This window comes from Triturus cristatus, chromosome 4_2 (assembly GCF_964204655.1).
Source record: "Triturus cristatus chromosome 4_2, aTriCri1.1, whole genome shotgun sequence".
Taxonomy (NCBI): domain Eukaryota; kingdom Metazoa; phylum Chordata; class Amphibia; order Caudata; family Salamandridae; genus Triturus; species Triturus cristatus.
In genome coordinates this window covers 510,680,729-510,705,296 of record NC_140586.1, presented here as the reverse complement: position 1 = coordinate 510,705,296, position 24,568 = coordinate 510,680,729, and the positions used below count along the sequence as shown (strand labels likewise).

Sequence of the window (24,568 nt, the reverse complement as noted above, 5' to 3'; positions counted from 1 at the left end):
CCTCCAGTATTCCAGTGCATCCCACCCAATCATTAACGTACCACACAAATATCACCTGCATTGAAAAACTGGAAAATGCACTTTCAGTCCATTTGCTTGTCCGTTACTTTCAAATTCTATACTTAAACATGAGGCACTATCTCATCATTCCAAAGGGCAAGAAAAGCTAGCAACAGAATGTCCTATGTACTTAGCATGCTCCCTACCAAATTGGACCATGATTGTGAGGAATTTGGATCACTGCTGACTGACCTCAAAAGCACTTGCTTTACTATAGCATCCCGTGAGGATATAGTGAAATCCAATCTCCGTCCATCCCCCACATGGTCCCTTACTGCCTCAACAATATATTCAGAAACACACAGTAATGAGGATCCACTATCACCTCACCAAAACAGACAATGAGTCCCAGCTACAGGATTGCGATTAACATACTGCTTTAATGTTTTCCCAAGGGATCTCACTTAAACTCATTGTTAAGAAGAACTGTCTAGTCTTTGGGACCAACTGCCTTGGCCAATGGCATCCAGCTAAGCTTCACAGCATCCTTGATGTCCTGCATCACAACTAAACATTTTTTTAAAAGGCTCTGACACATCCACCCGCGTCATTTTGTAGTTGCGCACACCTTCAATATGACGCAGCCTTCAGCAATAAATAACAAAGTTTGCTTGAAAAGCGAGAAGGAAACAAGTAATGCGTTCATACTCCAGGGGAGAGATAAACACAAGAATAGAAAGAAAAGCCCACACACGCTGATAAATAAGAAGCAAGCAAATGTGAGTAACAATAAAGGCAACAAATGGTTAGCAATGGGTGGGCACTAAGCTCACTGTAATCTAAAAATACTTCTTGTAACAGACAGTGTGTATGTTGTCTAGTAGGTGAGACCTAAAAATAGATTGATATCCTACATCAAACTTGTTAACCTCAACAACCTAGTAGAAATGAGACCAAAAACATCCAGGGCTTCTTTAAGTCATCCTTCCAATGTCTTTTAGTGGGAATGAAAATAGCTGAGCTAGTTCTGACTAAAAGCACTAAAGCAGGGAGTGCTCCTAGGATCTGGAATTCCCTCCATCTGACAATCTGGACAAAATCTGCCCGGAGACTAACCAAAATCTCTTCTGTTTTAATAATACCCTGCACTCTTAGAAACAGTTTTCAATATCAAGAGACAAATATCAAGCAAAACCAAGTATAATCCATGAGTAGATAGTGAGACCACACTCCTTCTCTCATATGCTTACAGGATTCTATATGGGTACATTTATTATTAACTACATATCATATTATAACTAGATTTTATACATAGATCAGAACGTAAACCCTCATGGATATTTCATAACTGGTGATGTTGGGTGTTACTGAGCCTAGTCTATTTTGTAAGCTACTGGCTATTTTTTTCATGTGGTAGCTTTGATATAACATGTGAACTGTAACTTGGACTTGTGACCACGGATTTCTTATTAAAGATTAATGTTCATTTTTGTATGTTTAAGTTAGCATATGTATGCCATGAAAACTGATTTATATGGCCTTGGGGAACTGATAATTGAAGAAACATGGCTTTGAAATGTTGCACAGCATGCATGATTACTGTGTTTTTTCTTTTAACAAAATAGTCGAAATAGGCACTATGCTGAGGTGCTGGTTGAGGTGAACTGTAATTCTTTAATGGCTTTGGAGGAAGCTGAGCTCTAACGGTACCTACTTCTGTAACGAGTCCAGGACTTTTCCTGTTTGTTGGACTTGGCCCTCTCTGCAGGGTCACCTTCACCCATCCGGTTTACAGATTTTCGTTTATGATAGTTTTAGGACAATGTGCACTTGACCTCTTCTAACCAGTGCTAAAGTGCTTGTGCTCTCTCCCTAACACATCGTACATTTGACTTACACCTGATTGGCGTATTTCTATGCCCCTATTATATGGTACTACATGTACTGAGGGCCTGTAAATTAAATGCTGCTACTGGGCCTGCAGCACTTAATGGGCCACCCACTTAGGCATCACTTTTAAACAAGATCCAGTCCTGCTACTGAAGTTTGCTGTGTAGTTTTAAACTGCCAATTCGACCTTGCAAAATAAAGCGTTCACAAAATGCAACTAATCGTGATCAACAGCATGATATCCACAAGCACGGGCATTACATAGTTCCCATTGTCTTTATTAAATCTTCAGAAACAACAGTTGATGGACAGAATGCAGAACAATGTCATACATTCTGTGCCTCATGGGAACAGTCCAGCCCGAACTGCCAAGCCAAGTCCTCCCTGGACTGGAAACAAGCATCCTAGGACCGGTTTCGGGGTTTCACCCCTCTTCAGCCAGGATAGCTTGATTCCAGTGGCATGGAGAGCATGGGACCCACGTCTGGGCATACCTGTCCCACGCGGGGTGACAAATGCAAAAACAACAGTTGATGGACAGAATGCAGAACAATGTCATACATTCACCCCAGTACAGAGATCTGGGCCTAAATCCATCGTTTTTTTGCTCACCATGCCATTCCAGTTTGAACCCAGCCATATATAAATCCGTCTTGTCCCTGTGCCTCATGGGATCAGTCAAGCCCGAAATGCCAAGCCAGCTCCTCCCTGGACTGGAAACAAGCATCCTAGGACCGGTTTCGGGGTTTCACCCCTCTTCAGCCAGGATAGCTTGATTCCAGTGGCATGGAGAGCACGGGACCCACGTCTGGGCATACCCGTCCCACTCGGGAGTGACAAATGCAAAAACAACAGTTGATGGACAGAATGCAGAACAATGTCATACATTCACACCAGTACAGAGATCTGGGCCTAAATCTATCGTTTTTTTGCTCACCATGCCATTCCAGTCTGAACCCAGCCATATGCAAATCAGTCTTGACCCTGTGCCTCATGGGAACAGTCCTGCCCGAACTGCCAAGCCACTTCGGGCTGGACCATTATCCCCTTTGGTTTTGCTTTGTTCGCTTTAAGTTGGAAGGGTGTGCCAAGACGTGGGTCCTGTGCTCACTTTGCCAATGGATTCAAGCTAGCCTGGCTGATGACGGGTGATTAGCCAGAAACCAGTCCCAGTATGCTTGTTTACGGTCTACGGAAGACATGGCTTGGCAGTTCGGGCTGGACTGTTCCCATCAGGCACAGGGTCAGACTGATTTGCACATGGCCATGTCTGAACTGGGGTGGCGGAGTGAGCTAAAGAATGAGGACGGATTAAACCTAGATCAGTTGACTGGGGGTGAGTGCTTGCAATGTTCAACACTCCGTCCATTGTCCCCTTTGGTTTTGCTTTATTAAATCTGCAGCACAGGGTTTTCGTAACATTTTAACAACGCCTGAGTTTGACGAACACGGGCACTATAATGTTCCATTGTTCCTATAAAATCTTCAGTACAAGGTTTTCGTAACACCCTAATAACATTAAAAAGATCAAGCAAAAATCATGAAATCAATTGTTACTTGCATGTAAGTCACAAGTTTTCACAACCCGGGCACGATCGAATTAACAGCTTTGGTATAACTAAACTCGACTTATCCTGGTTAAACACTCACGTTTTAGTAAAAGACCTCGTATGACTGCGATACATAGAATCACCGGTTATCACTCACATCTTAACAAAAGACCTTGTATGACTGCAATACAAAGAATCAATCACATCGCAAACAGGTTCATTAATCACAAGAACTAAATTCATGTACCTACCTGTACTAAGCTCTAGTTTCTTCTATGTTTTCAGGAGAAAGCCCCTGATGAACGTTTGAATAACTTTATTTAAAAAGGACAATTGAGTGCGAATTGGAGATGCCCTTTATAAATTGGGGATAGCGTATCAAGTGAATTATCTATCCTCATACTCAGGAGGATTCACCAACCAGCACCATTAAAACGACAGAAATTTTTTCACCCAATTCACAAGTGAGTGCGTGAGTCTAATTCCTATATGAATTCATATACAAAATAAACCTTTTGCCAGGCCTAAACCTTCCTTTCTAATACATATAAGTCACCCCTAAGGCAGGCCCTAAACAGCTCATAGGGCAGGGTGCATTGCATGTAAAACGTGGGACGTGTTTTTAAGTTTTACATGTCCTGGTAGTGAGAAACTCCTAAATGTATTTTTCACTACTGTAAGGCCTATCGCTTCTATAGGATAACAATGGGTTACCTTATCATATAAGTGCTAAGTGCTATCTTTTGATTGGGAACAGGTAGAAATGTCAAATTTTGACTTAAATGAATTGTAATTTAAAATCCTGTTTCATGGTAAAGTCAGATGTTTTAGGTCACAATTCTGAAAGAGCAACTTTTATAAGTTGCCATTTTCCTTTCCTGACCATTTGGGTGTCTGCAGCAAGTGCCCTGGGTCATATAACTGTGAATAGCTTGGCAGTTAGCCATTGTGTATTCTTCCCAGACAGTAAGAGAAAGGGGGGCAGGATGAGCCATTTTTGAGTTTCGGTGGGCTGTTCCCTACCCCTCTTACATTTCAAAGAGCTGCATCCGACACACACACACACACACACACACACACTAGGCTGCTTATAATCCGGGGCACCAGCAGGCGTAATTTGATTATAGGATAGCTGATACCTGCTGCCCTTCATTTTGTCAGAGAAATAATTAGCTAGTTTACCTTCCAAAATGTGTGTGGGAATGATCTTGCTCAAGGCGCTAAGGCTTTTTAAGGAGTTCAGAACTGGAAATAATTATTTTGAAATGTTTGAGCACTGACAATTGCTTTGCAAGTAATAGTCTCTTTTTGCCTTTTTAATTAGCAAATAGTATTTGCACCTTTACCTAATATATGCCTCCTTATCCATCTGATTATGCTTTCTATGGCATGTATTTTCTAGTTTCTTCAGTTTTGTTTTTTCTACTCTAGGGGCTTGGCTAAACCAATTACAGCCACCTGAGTGTTAAAGGGGAACTATTATTTTCCTAGAATGTATATGTTTTGGGTGGGGTAGATATAAAAAGTTTGAACTACATCGTTAAGGATGGAATCACAAGTTAACTTAAGGTGTGGGGCTTCCTTTCCAGAAATGTTATTTCTGATCGTTTTGGGAGATATTCTAAGGGTGTGTTGTTATTTTCTTGTGTCCAGGATTACCTCAGTTGGAGAGTTTTTACTTTCAGAGATCGAGCTGAATGACACACACACATATGCACGCACACACACGTACTTGACACCAGTATTTTGTAATCCCAGACTACTTGGAGCCTTGACAGGGGAAGAGAAGATGTTTCCAGAACAATATGTGTGGATAATATAGGGAGTCCCCTCACTTTAAAGGCTTCACCAGGTATAAATATTGGCCCTGCTGAGATCTCATCAGTACACTCCTGGACCTGTGGATATTATAGAGGCATTACTTCCTTGTTCCAGAGGACTGTTCTACACCTTGAGAAGGAAAACGGGACCTTCTGCCATCATCTCAGGCAAACGTGAGTGAATCCATGGGTCAGTTGACCTCCATTTTCGGCGCTACAGGGACAAAGCAAACTCCAGAGGCCTCCCTGCAGCTACCCAGTTGGCCTGCTACACACGACCTGCCTGAACCTCCAACTGGACATGCCCGAGCCCTGCTGGCCTCTGCTGGAGTGAGTCCCTGAAGCCCAAGAGGTGCATCCCGAGTTCCTGGAATCTGACTTGCCAAACTGAAGGTCCCATCAAATCCAGTGTGATGCAAAGCTTCGGCGCACAGCTGCAAGCTTCATCGGAACCGACGCGAGTGACAAAAAGCCATGGCAAGCCTCCACGCACAGCTGAAAGCTTAATCAGAACCAATGCAGAGCCATCCAAAGCCCAGCAAACCTGTGCAGCACAGCTGGAACAGACGCGGCGAGACGCAAAGCCTCGCCACACAGATGGAAGCCTCTTCGGCACTGACGCCGAACAACAGAAGCAACACTACGTAGACCTCTCACCAAGAACATTAGGTACAACCCCCAGTGGGCTAAACTTGGTCCTGTGCCTGGTCTGTGCTTTATCTTGGTCAGCCGAACTTGTGACCTTGTTCGGGTCCAGCGTGCCCAAATACCCTTTGTTGGTGCTGTGCACCGTTTAGCACTATTTTGTACTTGAAACTTTAAACTTCAATTTTGTTTGTTCTACTGACTGAACTTTTGTCATTCTGGTATCATTTTATTTATTGAAGATTACTTTATTTTTCTAAATTGGTTTTGGATTTTTTTCTTGCATTGTGTTTTCCCTTTATTACTGTTTGTGTACTGCAGAAGTACTTTGGACATTGCCTCTAAGATAGGCCTGACTGCTTTTGTGCCAAGCTGCCAGAGGATTAAACACAGGTTATTTTAGGGACTTTTGTACTAAGGATTGTGGTTGTTGCTTGAGAGGGGCTTCGACCCCTCGCAACAATCACACTTGTTGCTGTGGACTATTTTGAAGAGTCCATTGTACCGAAATAGTGCAAAGCTTTGATATCATTTTCTGGTATATATGTAAAATGGCATATTTTAATATTAATTTTAGGAGGGTTTCTGTGTTGAGCCTGTTCTACTTAACAATTTCTACAATGCTGATTGGTTTCTGCCAATGTATCTTGTTAGAAATCCGGTGTCTGGTTGGCAAAGGTATGCACCCTGTCCAAGGAGAAACCACAATCCTAGTCAGGGTAGGATACAATACAACCTAAATTATCCTGTGCTTTCCCCTAAACTACTCTGTGCTTTCTCTCTGGTAGCTTGGCACAGAGTAGTCAGGCTTAACTTAAGAGGTAATGAGTAAAGTACTTGTGCAACACTTCAAGAAGTAAGACAGTGAAAACACCACAAAAAGACTCCATAAGTGTTTTGAAAAATAACCATAGTTTTATAAATAAATTACAACCAAAATGACAACAATCCAATGTGTAGAAGTCGAGATATACATTTTAAAGATTAAATACAAAAATAGCTCTAAGAGGCAAATGGTGCTCAAAGAGTTAGTTAGTCATGCTGGACTGCGACAAAATCGAGAAATCAGGCCGCCACTGATGGAGCGCAGGCTGGATACATGACTCATGCAAGGACCACTGAGCAAAACTACCTTGATCCTTGTTGCAGTACGAGATGTTTTAGTTCTGTTGAGCGAAGCGCCGGTACCGGTCGCAGTGGCTCTGAAGGTGATGCACTGAGTTAATCTATGCTGTAGGGGCGATGCATCGATTTTTTCCACACTGTGGCGGTGATTCGTTGGTTCCGAGGCCGTTGTTAGATGGGGAGGTTCCTACCACGATGCACAGGTTTGGTTCCTGCAACAGCGGCAATGGGTCAATTTTGCTCCCACAGCAGGTGATGCGTCGGTTCCACTGGAGCAAACCTGAGGTTTACTTGCAAGGGTCCGAGACTGGGGTAGCACCACATGGCAGGACAGACTCACAAGCAGAAGAGCCCAGGAGTTGAAACAGAAAGATTGTAAGTCTTTAGTGATCCTGAGACTTAGGCAATAGGAGGCAAGCCAGCAAGCTCTTGGAGTCACTCTGGATTCAAGTGGTGTAGGTCCAACCCTTCTCACCCAGGCAGAGAGAGAGAGCAGCAGGCAGCAGGGCAACACAGCAAGGCAAGAGTTGGTGGTGTCAGAGGTCCAACACTTTTACCCAGTTGTGCCTTTGAAGCGGGGAAGACTTCAAAGAAAGACTTTGCAGGGTATAGAGTCCCTGCCCTGGCTCCAGACTTACTACAGGGGGTGGGGGCATGCAGCTTTTTGTGTGGGAACTCCTCACTTCCATCATGCCCAGGATGACCCATCAGGATGTGAATGGCCTATCAAGCACACCTAAGCTCCCTTTGTGTGTGGCTGTCTAGGGGGCATGCACGAAGCTCAGCTGTCACTCACCCCAGGCATGTAATGGAGACAGGCAGAAGGCACTGAATTGTTAAAGTAAACCAAAGCTGTAAAATGTGCTGTTTTTAGGATGTATGCCAAACATTCCTTGTTTTCATACCAAACTGCCTCTGTGATAGAATGCTATTTGATTCTCTACTTAAAATATTTTGAAGGCTTTTTCCTTATTCTTATTGAGCAGTCCTTAAGACAATTTGCTTCTGGACTCTGCTCGTAGAATACTTTTGGATGTAGATCTTAAGTTATCCTTTTCTTTATTATGAATTTCAGGATTGTCATGTAGATGAGCAAGGGCACCTTGAAGGAAAACTGAATTGTTGTACAGCTCATAATTTTGTTTCATGTAAATGCAAAGTTGAAAAAAGAAAATAAAGGCAGCACAATACAGTTTTATTGAACATGGCATTTCCCAGCTGCCCTACACACACATATCAGTAGATAGAAGACAATGCAGTGTTGTATTTTAAAAGAAGTTGGGGTAAACGTCACTGCTTAAAACTTTATGCACAATTTAATATTTCTATTTGACTTCCACATGTACATAAAATTGTCAAACTGACAGTTTTAGCAAAGCATATTTTAGATATGATCAAGTGGTCACATAGACTGCCACCATATTGCTGCTGCCGCTTTCCTTCACCCCTGGCACCTTATCATCTTCTGCGATTTAACCCGTCCATTTAGGATTTTTAAAAAGCACATAGGATTGTTGTTCATGGAAGAGTTAGTGCCTGGGTGTCAGTGAGCTATATCAATATGATGCTGAATTTATTTTGCATTTAATTTAGGGCATCTCCATGATGTTGATGTGATTTTTGTTGGTGAGTCAATTTGTGCATGATGCAAAGAACCCTCCCCTGGTGTTTAGTGAAATGGCTCCTATGTGGCTATGTGGTGGGAAACATACATGCAGTGGCTTTATGCAGCTGTCAATGCAAAGGTGAAAGTACAAACCACTCAGGTGGAAACTGAAGGGAGGGGACGACGAAAAAGTAGGAATTGCAAGTGTCACAGATGGAAAGTAAGAACTCAACCATCCTTCTTGCTCAATGAAAGTGGCCATGTCAAGCCAAAAGGGAACAATAGTCAGCACAACAATGCGGAGCAAGACGGGTGGGGAGAAGATGGCCTGCAAAAGAATGCACTCTTATGGAGTACTGAAGCTAAAAGAAGAATATAGCCCTGAAAGCAAGAACAGTGGTAGGACACTGGGCAAGGCACACGTACTTGGGCCAGGCTCCAGGGAGGGAGAAACACACAAAGAGGATGTGATGCTGGCTCATGTTGACCAAAGAGAAGCAAGGAAATCTAAGTGGTGATATGCCAACCAATGGTAAGCAATAAGTGGGCTTGAAGCACGCAGTAAGTAAACAAAATGTCTTGTAAGAGATAGCATGTGTTGTCTCAAGCAAGACATGAAAATATACATTTCGAAAATGATACCTGGTTCTTCTATATCTGTTGTAAACAACAGAATTGAGTAGAATTACATTTTTGATTAGCTTTCTTGCCCACCTACACTTCTTGCGGATCCAGCCTTCCCCAACCTCCTGCAATTCATGCATCACTCCACGCATGCAATAGTATAAATAAAATTTAGCCTCAATAATACATGAAACGTTTTAGAAGAACATGCATCCAAACGGTACATCCTGAAGGAAACCAAGCAGACAAAATTGTATCATATTAGCAGCACATTATACTTGTTATTTTGCTTTCTCTTTCATGAGACTTCCAAGTTGTTTAACATAGTCTCCGCTAGCCCCCATTCTGGTATCATGCTACTCATTTTGCTTCTAGAGAAGCTGTGAAAAATAGAGATTTGGCAATATCTGGGAATAGAAAAACTCAAAACAGCATGGTTATGTCACATGGAATGACTGTGGTTATGAATCATGAAATATGCCAAAAATAAGGTTTATTCAAACAAATGGTACCAGAGTTTCTCATTGAAAACACATTTATAGAACAGTTTTAAACTACTCACCAGCTAATGCCTCTTTGTAAGGTGAATTGGCTCCAGCCACTCCTACTGAATACCACATATCATAAGACATCACAAACAGGTAGTCACAAGCATTAGCAATTGCACTGTAATTATAACACCTTCCTACTGCACCATGAGGAGACCATGTTCCATCGAAAGATACCTGAGAATAAAAAGAGAGACTTTTAGGAAAAGCAATACTTTGAAACACAAATATTTTTAGTTGTTAAAAAAAATTGTGACTTTTCAGAACACATTTCCACTCTCTGCTAGAGAGTATAATATGCCATCAAACCACAAACAGTGTTTCCACCTGGGTGTTTCACGAAATGCATATGTGTAGTTTATATGTACCAGATATTGAAATACAAAGTTTTTTCATTGCATCATCACCATATTAAAACATAACTTCCTAGTGTCTAAGAAAAATACAGCACATTACACATTTTTACATTTCAGGGTGCTGTTAAGTTGGCTGTAGACAATTTTTGCATTTGCCATTCTCACCATTGTCTTCTGAAATATTTTCTAAGAAATAATTGTATGTAAAGGCTAACCAGAAACTGAATGTGGTGGTTGGACATGGCTACAATTTTAGGTATGGGTTCCAGCTGTAAGTGCTCTGACCACCACCTGAGGTAAACATTTACAGACAGCCAAGGAAGTGGGGAATATTCTTAATCTACCCAACATTTCCACGTGTCTCCTTTGTCTCTACACTAGTACCTCCACAGCACTGCTACCTATCCAGACCATTTTACCTATGTGGTTTAGAGTTAGGACTAGCATTAATTGTATTTATTTATTTAAAAAAATGATTTATCATGGTGGAATTAAATTTAGGATTTGTGTAAGGGTATAGGTGTGAGTTAGAGACAGCATTAGGGCTAGGGAAAGGGAGCCTTAGTTTTGGAAATTAAAGTCATTTTAATACTATTTATTTTAATACAATTAAACAGAAAACATTAAACAATGATTAGTGTTACAGATAAGACCAAAATTATTGTACCATGAAGTCTAAAAATAAATTTGAATTCATTTAATTTAAATGACAAATACATTTGTTTAGGATTATTGTGAGGCATATGGGTAGGATTGGCACTACGGGTTGGCATTACAAACAACTTACTTACCTTTGGTAATGCTCTTTTGGATACTCCAACAGCATATTCCTCACCTTATGAAAACCCACAGGTGGCAGACTGGATCCGTTGCTTTCATAAGCCAGTATGAGGGGTCAGGCGGCTGATGTCAGATCAGTCCCGCATTGAAAGTGACATCAGAGATGCATATAGATGCCACATCTGCTGTGATGCCATTTCTTTCTTGAATCTGTCCAAGTCCTCGGACAAGGAGCTTAATAACCAGATGTGACAGTGTGCAGATCTCTAGATTGGGACCTTTCTAAGTAAGGAGGTGAGGAATCTAAAATTAGACAGAGTATCTCCCAGAAAGATAGTTTTCGTGGGTATGTAACCTATACTTCTAACCGTAGATTCCTCACTTTGTGAATGGATACTAAAGCAGTACCACCCAAGGTGGTGGTGGGTCTGTGTACCAGCTCTGTCCAAAACAACCTGCATGACAGAAATGCCCATCCCAATGGACCTGCCTGTCAAGGCAATAGTGCTTTGTGAACACGTTCACTAATGCCCACGTAGCAGTTTGAGAGATATACTGGACAAGGGCTCCACGTGCCAACACAGTGTTAGCAGCCTTGACTACGGTGGAATGAGAATTCAGAGCTTCTGGAGGCTGCTTATTCACCAAAACATAGCAGATCTGAATTAAGAGGACTATACATTGTGATAGGGTCTGCTTTCACACCACCTTTCCGTTCTTTGCCCCAGAGAACCCTACAAAGAGCTGATCGTCCACCCGATGGTCCTTGGTACGATCGATGTAAAAGCTCAGCACTCCTTTGGAGTCCAAACGATAGATGATTAAGGTGGAGAAAGAATGCCAGAAGAGTAATAGAATGTCTGACAGGAAAGGAAGTCACCTTTGTCAGGAACGTTGCTCTAGTCCATGACATCAGTTTGTCAGGAAAAAAGGTGGCGTATTGAAAGAGCCTCAATCTTGCTCACACAACAAGCTGAAAATATCACAATGTGAAAAACAGTTTTGAGAGTCAGGAGACGTAAAGGATAGTTGTGCATTGGCTCAGATGGGGTGCACATAAGAAATGTGAGAACCATATTAAGGCCCGACTGAAACATCACGCAGGATTTAGGTGGAAACATATATACTAAACCTTTAGGAAAACACATCAAAACAGCTGACTTAAACACAGAGGGTTGGTCCAGTAAACACAAAAGGGCAGAAAGGGCTGACAAAGACCCTTTAACAGTTGTCAACTGCCAGGCGTTGCTGGACTAAAGACAACACAAGCAATAAGACATTCAACAGCTTTGCCGGTAATGGGTCCATATTGCAGGCACCACACAGGGCCATAAGCCTGCCCAAGCACCCAGAGTAGATTTTTTTAAATGGGTGCCTGGCCACCTAAATGACATCCATGAAGAGGGTGAAATGCAGTCAACAGCAGCTGCTCAATCTTCATGCATTGAGGTGTAGATTGCACAGGCCTGGGTGCAAGACCCTGCCCTGCTGCTATGACTGAAGAGCCTCCCAAAAGAGCACTCTGAGTGGACAGATACTTATGCCCAGATCCACTAGGATAACCTAGGCCTGGACGTTACGGATCTTCTTCAGAACTCCTGGGAGATGAGGAAAAGGTGGAAAGGCGTACAGAAAGTCAAACTCCACCCTAATTGGAATGCGTCTCCAAGGGAGAGCCCTATTAGGAACTCCAGTGCACAAGTGTTGACATTTTGGCATGGCCATGAGATCAAGCCAGGTTTCTCCCCCTTGTTAGAAGCTGCCCTGCGCCACCTTAGAGTGTAACTGTCATTTGTCAGCATTGCTGGCTGAGTTTGTCCAACCTGGCATTTATAGATCCCACCAGGTGTGTGGCAAGCAGGGAGATGTCCTGACGACTCCGCCAGGTCCAGGGGTGCTGAGCCTCTTGGCACAGGACTTGGGACCCAGGACCACATTCCACCTGCTTGTTGCAGTACCACATGGCGGTTGTGCAGTGCATGAGTACCTGAACCAGCCTTCCTTTGTTGGATGGTGAAGAGACCTTTAACTCTTGGTGAATGGCCTGCAACACTAATAGGTTGATGTGGAACAGGGCTCTACCAGAGACCAGAGTCCTCTGCTCTCCATCTCTCCCAGATTACTTCCACAAGCCAGCAGTGACACATCTGTCAGGATAGGCATAGGAGTCTAATGCTGGTCGAATTGCAGCCGAGCAGCCACCACTACACATCTCCATCTCCTCTGACACCCGGAGGGAATCGGACAGGCTCCCTTGGAGCAGAGCCCACTGAAAATTCAAATCCCACTGAAGAACCCGAATGTGCCATCTGGCATGGTTGACAAGCAGGATGCAAAATGCAGGTGTCCAAGAAGTCTAAGAGCCACTCTGACAAAACTCCAGGACAGAGGTTGAAACATCAGGATCTTGCCCAAATATGCTAGACTTGTTGACCCATAGGGAAGGCTCGAAAGTACATTGTAAGCAGAATGGCAGCCTCTGCAATGACTTTGGCACATTGGTCTAGAACTCAAAGATGTTAGCAAGTTTGTCATCATCTGGATGAGGCCTACGACTGACTGTGGCAAGTCTGCCTGCAACAACCAGTCATCGAGCTAGGGAAATACTGGTATACCCAACCTCCGATGATGAGCTGCAACCACTGCCATCACTTTGGTGAACACCTGAGGGGCACAGGCAAGGCAGAAGTGGAGCACACCAAACTGAAAATGTTATTGCCACACCCTGAAAAACAGGTAACACCCGCAGTTCCGCAGGACAGAATTATGAAAATAAGCACCCTGCAGATCCAGAGCTACCATTCAGACTCCCGCATTCAGGAAAGAGAGATCATTAATTTCCGTGAGCACATGAAATTTGTCCTTATTCAGGATGAAGTTGAGAGGACGAAGATCTGAAATAGGACAAAGGAATCCATCCATCTTTGGCACCAGGAACAATAAAGAGTATCATCCTGTTCCTAGTTCAGGTGAAGGTACCTCTCTCTGGCTTCCTTGTCCAAAAGAACCTGGACTTGTTTCTGTAGAATGGACAAATGTATCCCTGGAAGCTACTCTGATGCAGGTGGAATGTGTGGCAGGTCAGACAGAAATGGCAGGGTTTAACCCTGTTGGATTATTTGGAGAAGCCACTTGCTGGATCTAATACTATAGACACACAATTGATGGACGGAATGCAGAACAAATCAAAACATTCACCCCCAGTCAAGAGATCTGGGTTAAATCCATCATTCTTTTGCTAACCATGCCACCCCAGTTTGGGCCTGGCCATATGCAAATCAGTCTTGACCCTGTGCCTCATGGGTACAGTCAAGCCCGAACTGCCAAGCCAGGTCCTCCCTGGACCGGAAACAAGCATCCTAGGACCGGTTTTGGGGTTTCACCCCTCTTCAGCCAGGATAGCTTGATTCCAGTGGCACAGTGAGCCCAGGACCCACGTCTGGGCATACCTGGCGCACTTAGGGCGAGAAAGCAAAAGACACACAATTGATAGACAGAATGTAGAACAAATCAAAACATTCACCCCCAGTCAAGAGATCTGGGTTAAATCAATCATTCTTTTGCTAACCATGCCACCCCAGTTTAGACCTGGTCATATGCAAATCAGTCTTGACCCTGTGCCTCATGAGTACAGTCCAGCCCGAACTGCCAAGCCAGGTCCTCCGTGGACCGGAAACAAGCATCCTAGGACTGGTTTCGGGGTTTCACCCCTCTTCAGCCAGGATAGCTTGATTCCAGTGGCACAGTGAGCCCAGGACCCACGTCTGGGCATACCTGGCGCACTTAGGGCGAGAAAGCAAAAGACACACAATTGATGGACGGAATGCAGAACAAATCAATACATTCACCCCCAGTCAAGAGATCTGGGTTAAATCCATCATTCTTTTGCTCACCCTGCCACCCCAGTTTAGACCTGGCCATATGCAAATCGGTCTTGACCGTGTGCCTCATGGGTACAGTCCAGCCCGCATACTATGTCACCCTTGGAGGTAATAACTTACCCTGCCTTTTACAGGGTGGCCATGTGCTTCTGAGGGCAAACTAAAGAGGCTTGGAAGCTGAAGCAGGAGTAGCAGAAGCACTGGGCAGTACTCTTCTCATACTAGCTAGGACATTGTCAGCTGATCCCTGACCTCAGCCTCGAAAGGACTGGGGAGGTCTGTTGTTGGGGCAATGGGCCTTGGCGTTGTCTTTGAGCCAAACACCTCCCAAAGCCTGGAAAGGGGTGAAACTGCTGGGGAAACTGACGCACGGCACAGAAATGCCTAGGAAGTGAGCTGTGGCCCTGCTTTCTTGTAAGTACTCGAGTGCCAAATATGCGTTTTCTCCTAAGAGATGGGTGCTATAAAATGACGCTTGGATGTCACTGGAAAACCCCAGGGATCACATCCATGTGCGGCACAGAAGCACGGCTCCAGTTCAGAGCGAATTATGTACTTTGCAGCATCTTGGCCATCCTGAATGATCTGTGCTAAATTGGCATGAAATTCGTTAGGAACTGTAAGCAAAATCGCACTGAGCATATTGCACAATGGATGAAAATATATTCTAAAGAAGGAGCTGGCACTGACTGAAAGAACGGTGAGACTGGCAGAAGAAAACGTTTTTTTTCCAAATGCCCTAGACATTTAGATTTTGTGTCGAGGGGAGTTGTAGCAAATGAGTTTGGGTACAGCCTGCTCGCAGATGCCTGAACAACCTGGGTTTCATGTGGAGGATGTTGAGAAAAGAAGGCAGTGTTTCCTGGGTCTGTTGGATCTAGCCACCTGCCTATTTACCAGGAAAGCCAAGAGCATGGATTGGCCCAAGTGCCCATTAACGTATCAGTGAGGACCTCTTTAAAAGGTAAAGGTAGCTATGTCAAAGCCTGGCAAGGCTGTAGAATTTCTGACAGGATTTGGTTATGATTTCTATGGATGTGAGCTGCAAATGTAGGACTTATGCTGCACGCATAATTACTGAAGCAAATTACACTGATTATCCTCCGTTGATGGACTGGGGAAACAGACAGAAACCAGTATCAGAGAAAGTGTCCAAAACACTAGCTTCTTGTAGATCCACTAACAAACTTTCAGTCAGACAAAACAATCAGGTTCTCCTCTGGCATCGACACAGCAGGAACCAGAGCGTGTCTTAGCACCGGGATGGAAGTTGGGCAGGGCATTGGCTCCAGTTTCAGGGAGGACCATGCAGTAGGGTCAAGAGGCACGGGCAGCATTGAGGATGGACCTGCTGACAGTAATTGGACTGCAGGCCTCCTATGATTCATGGGGCCCAAATGTATGCCAGAGGGAGCTGAAGGGTGGCAAATATAAGCAAAATGGCTGCTTAGAAAGCCTCTATCTACTGCAATATCACAGACGGACATGGGAATTTAGGGTGCATTGGAATAAGTTGTGAAATCGATTCCTCAGTGGGAGACCGGAAAGAACCTTGACCTTGTAGGGACTTCTCTGGTCGAAAGTGCTGGAATGGGGAGGAATCTCAATTCATTTTCTTGCTTTTCTTCATCTTTGACTCACTTGAGGATTTTCACTAAGTGACTAAGAGGAATACCTTTTGCAGCAATGGGCTTGAGAGCAGAACAAGTTGGCACTCGACTTCAACCAGGAGCATGAGTTAAGCACCTTCCGACGGTGCTCAGCAACAACGTTTGGCATCATGGTCCAAGATCCCTGTTGGGTTCATCCAGACACAGTCTTCCCCGGCATGGGAGTCATGCGATGACCCTAGACACCAGCGACATACCTTGTGGGGATCTGTTACAGACATCTGTGTGGGATGGTCCAGCAAGGCTTGAACCCGGTGGTCTTAAGAGGAGACATATTTCCTTGTGCACTGTAGAAGAATTTAGCAAAAAAAGTTCATCAAAGATGATGAAAAATATTGAGTGCGGGCTCCGCTTCCATGGCCGAAGAGGTTGAAAGAAAGAAACTGAAGTTAGTGTGCAGAGGATGGTGCTTGTATGCTCACATTATTGCATAGTAGCATAGTATAGTGCAAATTGGTGAAAAAATATTCTTGAAAATGGTGGTGTTTGTGACGTACAATCTAAATTATGGGACTGCAAAAGCACTCATTGAAAAATGACAATATGAGGAGTCAGTAGCTGTGTAGGGCATTGAATATGAGAAGAAATATTGTTCCTACTAATTCATAGACCCACCAATTTTAATGAGGTTTTATAACTTGTTCAATTAACTTTATCTGCAAACTAATTTTTATTGATTGAGAAACTGTAATTATTATGTATGAAGTTTTTGTGGCAGACCAATTTTAATGACTCATAATGACAAATTGAATGCGTAGCATGCCCTTGGAATACATACAATAATCGTTGAGACACATGAAAAAGGTCTAAAGGAACACAATATAATTAGTAGGAATTTTTTCATAGATGTCATATCATAGTTTATTCAAAATTCAACAACGTATCATGACAGATCTCCTGGAGTCGCTGAAGAGGACAAACTTTACAATAGCCATTACACAAATTAACTGGCACACCGTCTTAAAGAAAGTTACGAATGTGAATTATAACCACCATGTCCATTGGTACGGTTTCGTTTTTGCGAAAATAAACATAACTTATTTAGGAAATACTATAAGAATTCAGAATATAGAAAAGTAAAGATGATGACATGTCATATGTAGTAATGATTAAAAATGTATTTTAAAATTAGCAATGTAACAATTAAAAGGGTTAAAAAAGAATTCAATTAGGATTAGGTGTAAAATCAAAGTTTAGTTTATTGCTTAGTGAGAGGATTAGGATTAAGTGGGGAAGTAATGTTTTGGGAAGTTTGTTAGTGCACCATCTTTTTATGGTTTCATCCTTATTATAAAACTAATAATGGAACATCAAAAACTGGTCACCAAGAATTTGACATTCTGCAGTATTGTTTTCTTTATACCTTTCCACGTTGTCATATACAACCTAGCTCTTACCTGCGATCCCTGAATTTCTTTGTGAAAGGCCTCGGCTGTTTCTTGAACAAGAGCTGTCAAAGCATTGTATTCCGGGGAATATAATCTAACATTTTCCTCGATGTCGAGATTGATCCCGTCTAGGTGCATCTTCTTGGCCTGATCCAGCTGCTGGGCTATCCAGGCAGTACGGTTTCCTGGGTCAATCATATCTTTCAGTCCGACATTACCTATGAGAGCGAATTTTTATAGAAAAGTTACATAGAAAGAAAACATTTCTTTAGCAAGTATTGATAAATATTGTTAAATGTTTATTAAAGGAAGAGAATGAGGATTTACAACTGTGCATTGCTTCTTGATTAGTATGGAGGCACAGTATTTTTCGGAGCTTCAATGGAAACAGTCTTCAAATCAAATGAGTCTAGTGAAGATCCCATATTTTGTGGGGCAGCAATGAACTAAACTGCTTATATACAAATCCAGGTATTGGTCCTTCCTAAAAAAAATACAATTAACCCTTTCTTGGAAGGTGGAGAGACTGAACGGTTGTTAAAATAATAAACGTGATAATGCCTCATTATAGATTAATTATTTACCTTCAGTACTGCAAGAACCTATCCTCTTTTCCGAGATTGAACTACTATCATAGCCTGACCTAGCAGGCTATACCGGCCATTAAAGGCCTGCTCCAGCGTTAAGGGCCCAAGCCGAAAGCGAGGGCCTTTAACAAGGGCCTTTAATGGCCGGTAGAGACCGCTAGGATGGCTCTAAGGCTCTTAGAACATTTTGCCCCTAGAGGGAAGAATGTTTTAATTACTAAAAACAAAGGAGATTTAAATCCCCTCGGGCTCCGAGAGGCCTTTGTTCACAGCAGCAGCTGAGAACAAAAACAACATTGGAATGTTGCTCTGCGGGCTTCTACCAGCCATTAGAAGCCCGTAGCACTCCCTTGAATTCAAGGGAGTGCTCCACATTCCACTGTTTTAATTTGAATTAGAACATTGGAATAATGGGAGCTCCATTGAAGACAATGATGTGGCTCTGGGCTTATAATGGCTGGTGTAAGCCATCTCCTCTAACATGCCAGTGTTTGTCTACATTCTTATAGCCCACCGTGGGGGTTCATACCTGCCAATAAAGGCACGCTCTAACATTATACACCCGAGCAGAAGATGAGGGCCTTTAAAAATGGAGAGGGTCTTTATTGGCTGGTATAGCACACTACGGCAGTCTATATTACTATTAGAACATTCCGCTCCATGAGGGCAGAATGTTCGAATTGAAAAAAGGCCTCCTGGGAGAGACAGGGGGTATACAATCACTTGTCCCTTCGAGACTTCAGAGCCTTTTACAGGTTTGCTGTGTGTGCCTGGCATGTACTAGTGTGTGCGCACCCACAGCAAAAGGTGCGAAAGTGGGCAATAGTCAACTCCTTTCTCCTATAGGGCATATGCAAATTGGAGATTCATAATATATCTCTAGTACACTTACACTGGAGTCGTCAATTAGCAGGTGTTTTTTATGCATGGATTGTAAATTGCATGACAAAAGTATCACAAGACTCCCAGACATGCCCACAAAGTGAATTTGGAATGTATCGGTTTATATGCATGATTTTGATTAGTTTGGTCACAATTGTTGATGGGGTCATTTGACCTTTTGTGTGCAGGGTTGACAGCATGTTTCGCAGCATAATGCTTAAGCTATGTGAGAATTTAACAATATAATCTCTTCTTAATCCTACAGGTATTAACCATAGGGAAATACTCAGAAATGTTTGTGAAAATGGTATATGTGCAACTGAATGAGTGCAGGCACAATATACGAAACTCCAAGCCAATTACCTATATAGACAACAACCTAGCTGTAACATGTAGACCCGGAGATGCTGCAGACAATAATTTCCTCCATTAGTACTGCCAAGTGTTTTTATATTTACTAGGGAACCCTTTCAAATAATGTTTGGAAATCCTTGATAAAGGATACCAATAGGTAATTTTAACTTTAGATTTAGATCTCTCTGCAAAGTTGAAGGTGCTCCCTTGAAATCCAAGGTTGGGCCCAGCCAGTTACACTAGGTAATTGGATGTGGACTCAATGATGATGCATGTCACTAGATATTCTAGTGAATGAGAGTCCTTAAAACAATCTAGGAAGATTAGGGAAGGTTTAAGGAGGCAGTATACACTTCTGGGGAGTGTTCCTCTGTTGATATTTGGATGATCACACTGAACACACTGGATCTCTTCTCACTCCCCTCATTATGGTTCATACTAGACCTGGGTTCTGTACACCTATGTCATCTGACATTCAGATTCAAGAATTATTAAATAGAAGCAGCAAAAGGAGGCGCATGAAGGCAGCCCGGGATGAAACAGGTGAAATGAGAATGGTACCAATTACCCTGACATCCCAGTTCATCTTGATTCCATACCCATTTTATACAATGCAATGTCTCTAAACACGAGAATTCAATCCCAAGTAGCGAGTACTCACTGTACACGGATGCAACTAATTCCAAGTGTAGCGCAAACAGGATTTGCCCATTGGGTCCCTTCGAAATTAGTGTTCGAAATAGCTGAACGACATACTTAGTCATGGCTTTATGTGGTCTAAAAACATGAAGTTTAAAAGCAGGATCTGCATCGAGGACTAAAAGTAAGGCACAGACCATTTCACTATCAGGTGTGGAGATGGCAACTTACCAAGTTTCTTGACAAAAAGTTCAACTTCGTCTAACTCTCCATGCAAGATTACGCTATATTTGTAATTTCTGACAGCCCAATGCTATAAGGTGTTCCAACTCTGCTCTAAAATTATAACTAATTATGTTTTGATGTGTTTTCTATAGATCTACAAATGCCCAATATGTCAAAAGGGTCTTCCCCGTTCTCATCTGCACGGATAAGATAAAAAGCACAATTCCAAACATGTGGCCAACTTTGAGCATCACAGGAAAAGTTGTTCAAAGTTACTTTTGCTTTTAGACAATGTTCAGATGATTTGATTGTTTGGTAAGAAGGTTTAGTTTCCCTTTGTTGTTATACCTTCCTAGTCAATATCTGTCTCAAATAATGTCAGTGCATTTTGTAAAGTATTTCTTTTGTTTTGCCTTTGCTGTCAAAGAAATAAAAGCAAAGCCTATAGTGCTTATACAACTTAAACAACAGGAGCATCAAACTATATTTGGCAGAAACTAAATAATAAGTGCACCCAATTCAGCATGAATTATGACTTCAATATTAATTTAAAATACATTACGTGTTAAAATCATTTTTTCAATAAACACCAACATGCCCTTTTCTTTTTCTTAAATACAGACATTTTGGCCTTGAATACAATAAGTGAATTTCCTAAATAAGCCCATTTTATCTCAATCAGTAGCACGCCATTGCCTGGAAACTGATATATTTTGCTATCAAAGAACAGTATTCTTTTTGAGTACATACAGTCAGTTGTCATAGACAAGATGTTACCATTATTTAAAAATAATGGTTTGTTCCCAAATACCAGCTTTCACTTTTAGTACAGGCATGAGTTTGGTCCACAAATACAACTGCAGTTCTCTTAAAGTATTCAGATATATCACTGTCCAAACTGACAGAACCGACCTTGCATGCCCATGTAGCACCAGCACATGCCTAGTAAGCCTGGGATAACCACCAGATGTTAGGGTACCCACCTTATGCAAGAGATGTGAAAAAATGTCAACTATATGCCTTGGTTGTCATCATTATTGTAAGTTTAGCAATAACCAGGTAGGCCACACAGAACACCTCAATCGTACAATTATGTTAGAGATGTCCACCATTATGACAATGATAATGATGTGCGTGGCCACAGTATGCAAAGGGTAGCCGCAATATGATCGGACTCTCATTATGCCATTCATGGCCTTCATAATGTCAAGGGATGGCCACCCTAATGTAGAGGAGAGTAATGATATGCCAGGAAAGGCCACTTTATGCTGATTAACCATTATATACCCTTATGGTTTGGGATCTGCTCTCATGATCTGCCCCAACCCCTCCTGATGTAATAGCAGGTTTGCCAGAAATCAGTGCAAGGTCTGGGGCCAAAACTTAACGCAGGGCCCTTAGGATGCTTCCTCTGTTGTGGCCAAGTACGAGAAGCAGCACTTGTTTGTGTTTTAAAACAAGCATTGGCAAAGCAAATAGGTCTCACTTTTGGGATCTACTGGCTTTGCTAATGATTTTTAGAGGTGCTCCACAGCATCCCGATGCTGTGCTGCACAGCTAAAGTAAAAAAAAAAAAAAAAATCCAGCCACAGTTTGCCGGTTGGCTGGTTACAAACAATAGCACGTAGTTAATGGTACCCTTTGAATATCAACCGAGAGTTGACATGACTGAGGAAAATAGATTGCGGGGTGGCAAGGGGGATATCACTGTGCCATAAATAAGTCACATTCGAAGTTGCACCTAGAATGCCCAAAAACTGATATTACATTTTATTCTGAGCTGATTGCAAAATATTATGTCTCATTTTTATAAATGTCTTAATAAAGTTGATTGGACTACATCTAGCAGATCCCATTTCAGAGAGGGAAAAGAACTGAGGCGGAGAGACAAAAGTGATTGTCCATGATCACACAGTGTTGGTCTGGTGAGGAATCTGGAAGTAGAACTCCACACCTTGAGTCGATTGTAGCACGTCACTTCCTTTTGACTTCTTTAACAGATGTGGATAGGTTCTGTTCTACCTTACAACACTGTGCACGCTGAGAATTGTAGATTTGCTCTCCCATTAGAAGTATGGAGGCGGCCCCTTCTGACACAGGGCCAATTAGCAGCTATACCAAATGTGAACAGTTTATAAGACAAAAGGCGGAAGTAGTATAGGAGTGTACTTTTTGAGTGGGATCAACAATGTGAGATTTCAAGCATACTTTATTTTTTTTAATCTATTTTATTGAGTTTTAAGTTACAGAACAGCATAAGGTATAGAGGATCAAGCACTGCTTGGGGGAGACATCCAGCATATTTGGTTCAGTGCATACATACATTAGAGTAACAGTTTATGTCTAGTGCAGTAGGCGATATAATCAAGGACAGAACTTACAAGTTCTTCTGCGAATTGACAGTAGCAACCAGGTGCATGAAGGAAAACATTGAGTAAGGCCACACAATGATCATATCTTCATCCTGCACATTAAGAGTCCTTCAAGGCAGGAGCACTGGCGAGCGTCTATTACCACATGTCACTGCATGTACTGTCTCATAGTTCCTGCAGGAATGCTGGTGTTCAACCGTAATTGAGTGTCCATCATAGATTCGTAATTAGAGAACAGAAACTGCAACCTGCGCGCAAAACAGGGAAGGGGGAAAAAAGAAAAAGAAAGGAGAGGGAATGCACGACACATGTAACCAAATGAACAGCCCGTATCCCCCCTCCTCATTTCTATGCGCAGAATTGCCTACAGCTCATGCAGCCAACAACGTCCGGCTACCATCTCATACCCAGGGTGCGCTCCTATTGAGTGTCGCAGTTAGATTTCAAGCATACTTATTATATTTATTTGTATTTGAGTTTTGCACAGTGCTGCAGCATCACCCTAAAGTAACTTACTCAGTATTCTACATTCACTGTCCTTTCTGCAGATGGCAAGGGCATTTATAAAAACGTAAACCTCTCCAGTGGTAGGTTTTCAGCATTTGTGCAGCAATGCAATACTATTGAACCCTGGGAGCCCTATCACAGATAGATTCGTTTGGGGGTGTTTAGTTAGTGAATATTGGGTTGTGCGAAGTAATACATAGCAACAGCTATTGTATTTGGTTAATGTGAAAAATAAATATATCTGAACACGAGCGCCGTGTACTCATTGTGTTTCCTTCCACTGGAATGAGCAGCCCCCACTGCCGCCCTAGGAAGACTTTCCTAGACAGGCCTTCCTGTCCAGTTCTACGGCTGCAAGCAATGCTTGTGTATGGTTCTAGGAGACATGTCGGTACGGTGCTAGGAGTGACCTCCCGAGTTGGAAAAGTTTTGGAGAGTCAGGTCAGCTGCAGCTTGAAGTTTAGCACTGACAGAACACAGACCATGAATAAAATTCTGCGAGAGAATTGTCATGGTTTATCACAGAATCAGCTGATTTAACCACAGAAGTGGAGTGCACACACGTGCACACACACACACTTAATTTACCATCCGTGTGGGGACTGGGTGTGAATGAATACCTTCTCAATGTTTTCAAAATTCACCAATAGCAGAAGTATGTTAAGAAAAAAATCATGATTTACGATCCTGCTTCACATTTGCAAATATACTGTTATTTAATCATTGGCACAGAAATTTCCTTGTGGGGACTTGAACATGTGCTATCATCCTTGTAAGGATCTACTCTATAATCATCATTTGTGATTCAATGCACTAGAAAAATAATCATTAGTTGACCACAAGCCGTGAGGGAAACGGCCGACTTTCGAGCCCAGCAACTCACCCTGCAATTCTTTGGTTGCCACCTTGACCGTGAGGGGAACGGCGGATAGGAACTACATCCCCCAGCGCGTGCCTCTGACGCCTACAGGCAGCGCCGGGGGCGAATAAAAACGCTTTCACTACTCCGCAGCGCGGGACGCGCTAGAATAATAATCATCAGTTGACCATAAGCCGTGAGGGAAACGGCAGACTTTCGAGCCCAGCAGTAACTCACCCTGCAATTCTTTGTTTGCCACC

At 42.6% G+C, this 24,568-nt stretch overlaps 1 protein-coding gene across 2 annotated transcripts in view; it reads right to left on the bottom strand.

Moving 5' to 3' along the window:
• The window catches only part of LOC146834639 (di-N-acetylchitobiase-like), a 149,737-nt gene that overhangs the window by 26,844 nt on the left and 98,325 nt on the right, over positions 1–24,568 (bottom strand). For both annotated transcript variants that reach the window (XM_085602109.1, XM_085602108.1), the window contains exons 3-4: positions 17,893–18,101; positions 9,823–9,985 (exon numbers count right to left, since the gene is read on the bottom strand). In XM_085602109.1, the coding sequence (XP_085458235.1) occupies positions 9,823–9,985; positions 17,893–18,101 (372 nt within the window). The remainder of the gene's footprint in view (positions 1–9,822; positions 9,986–17,892; positions 18,102–24,568) is intronic.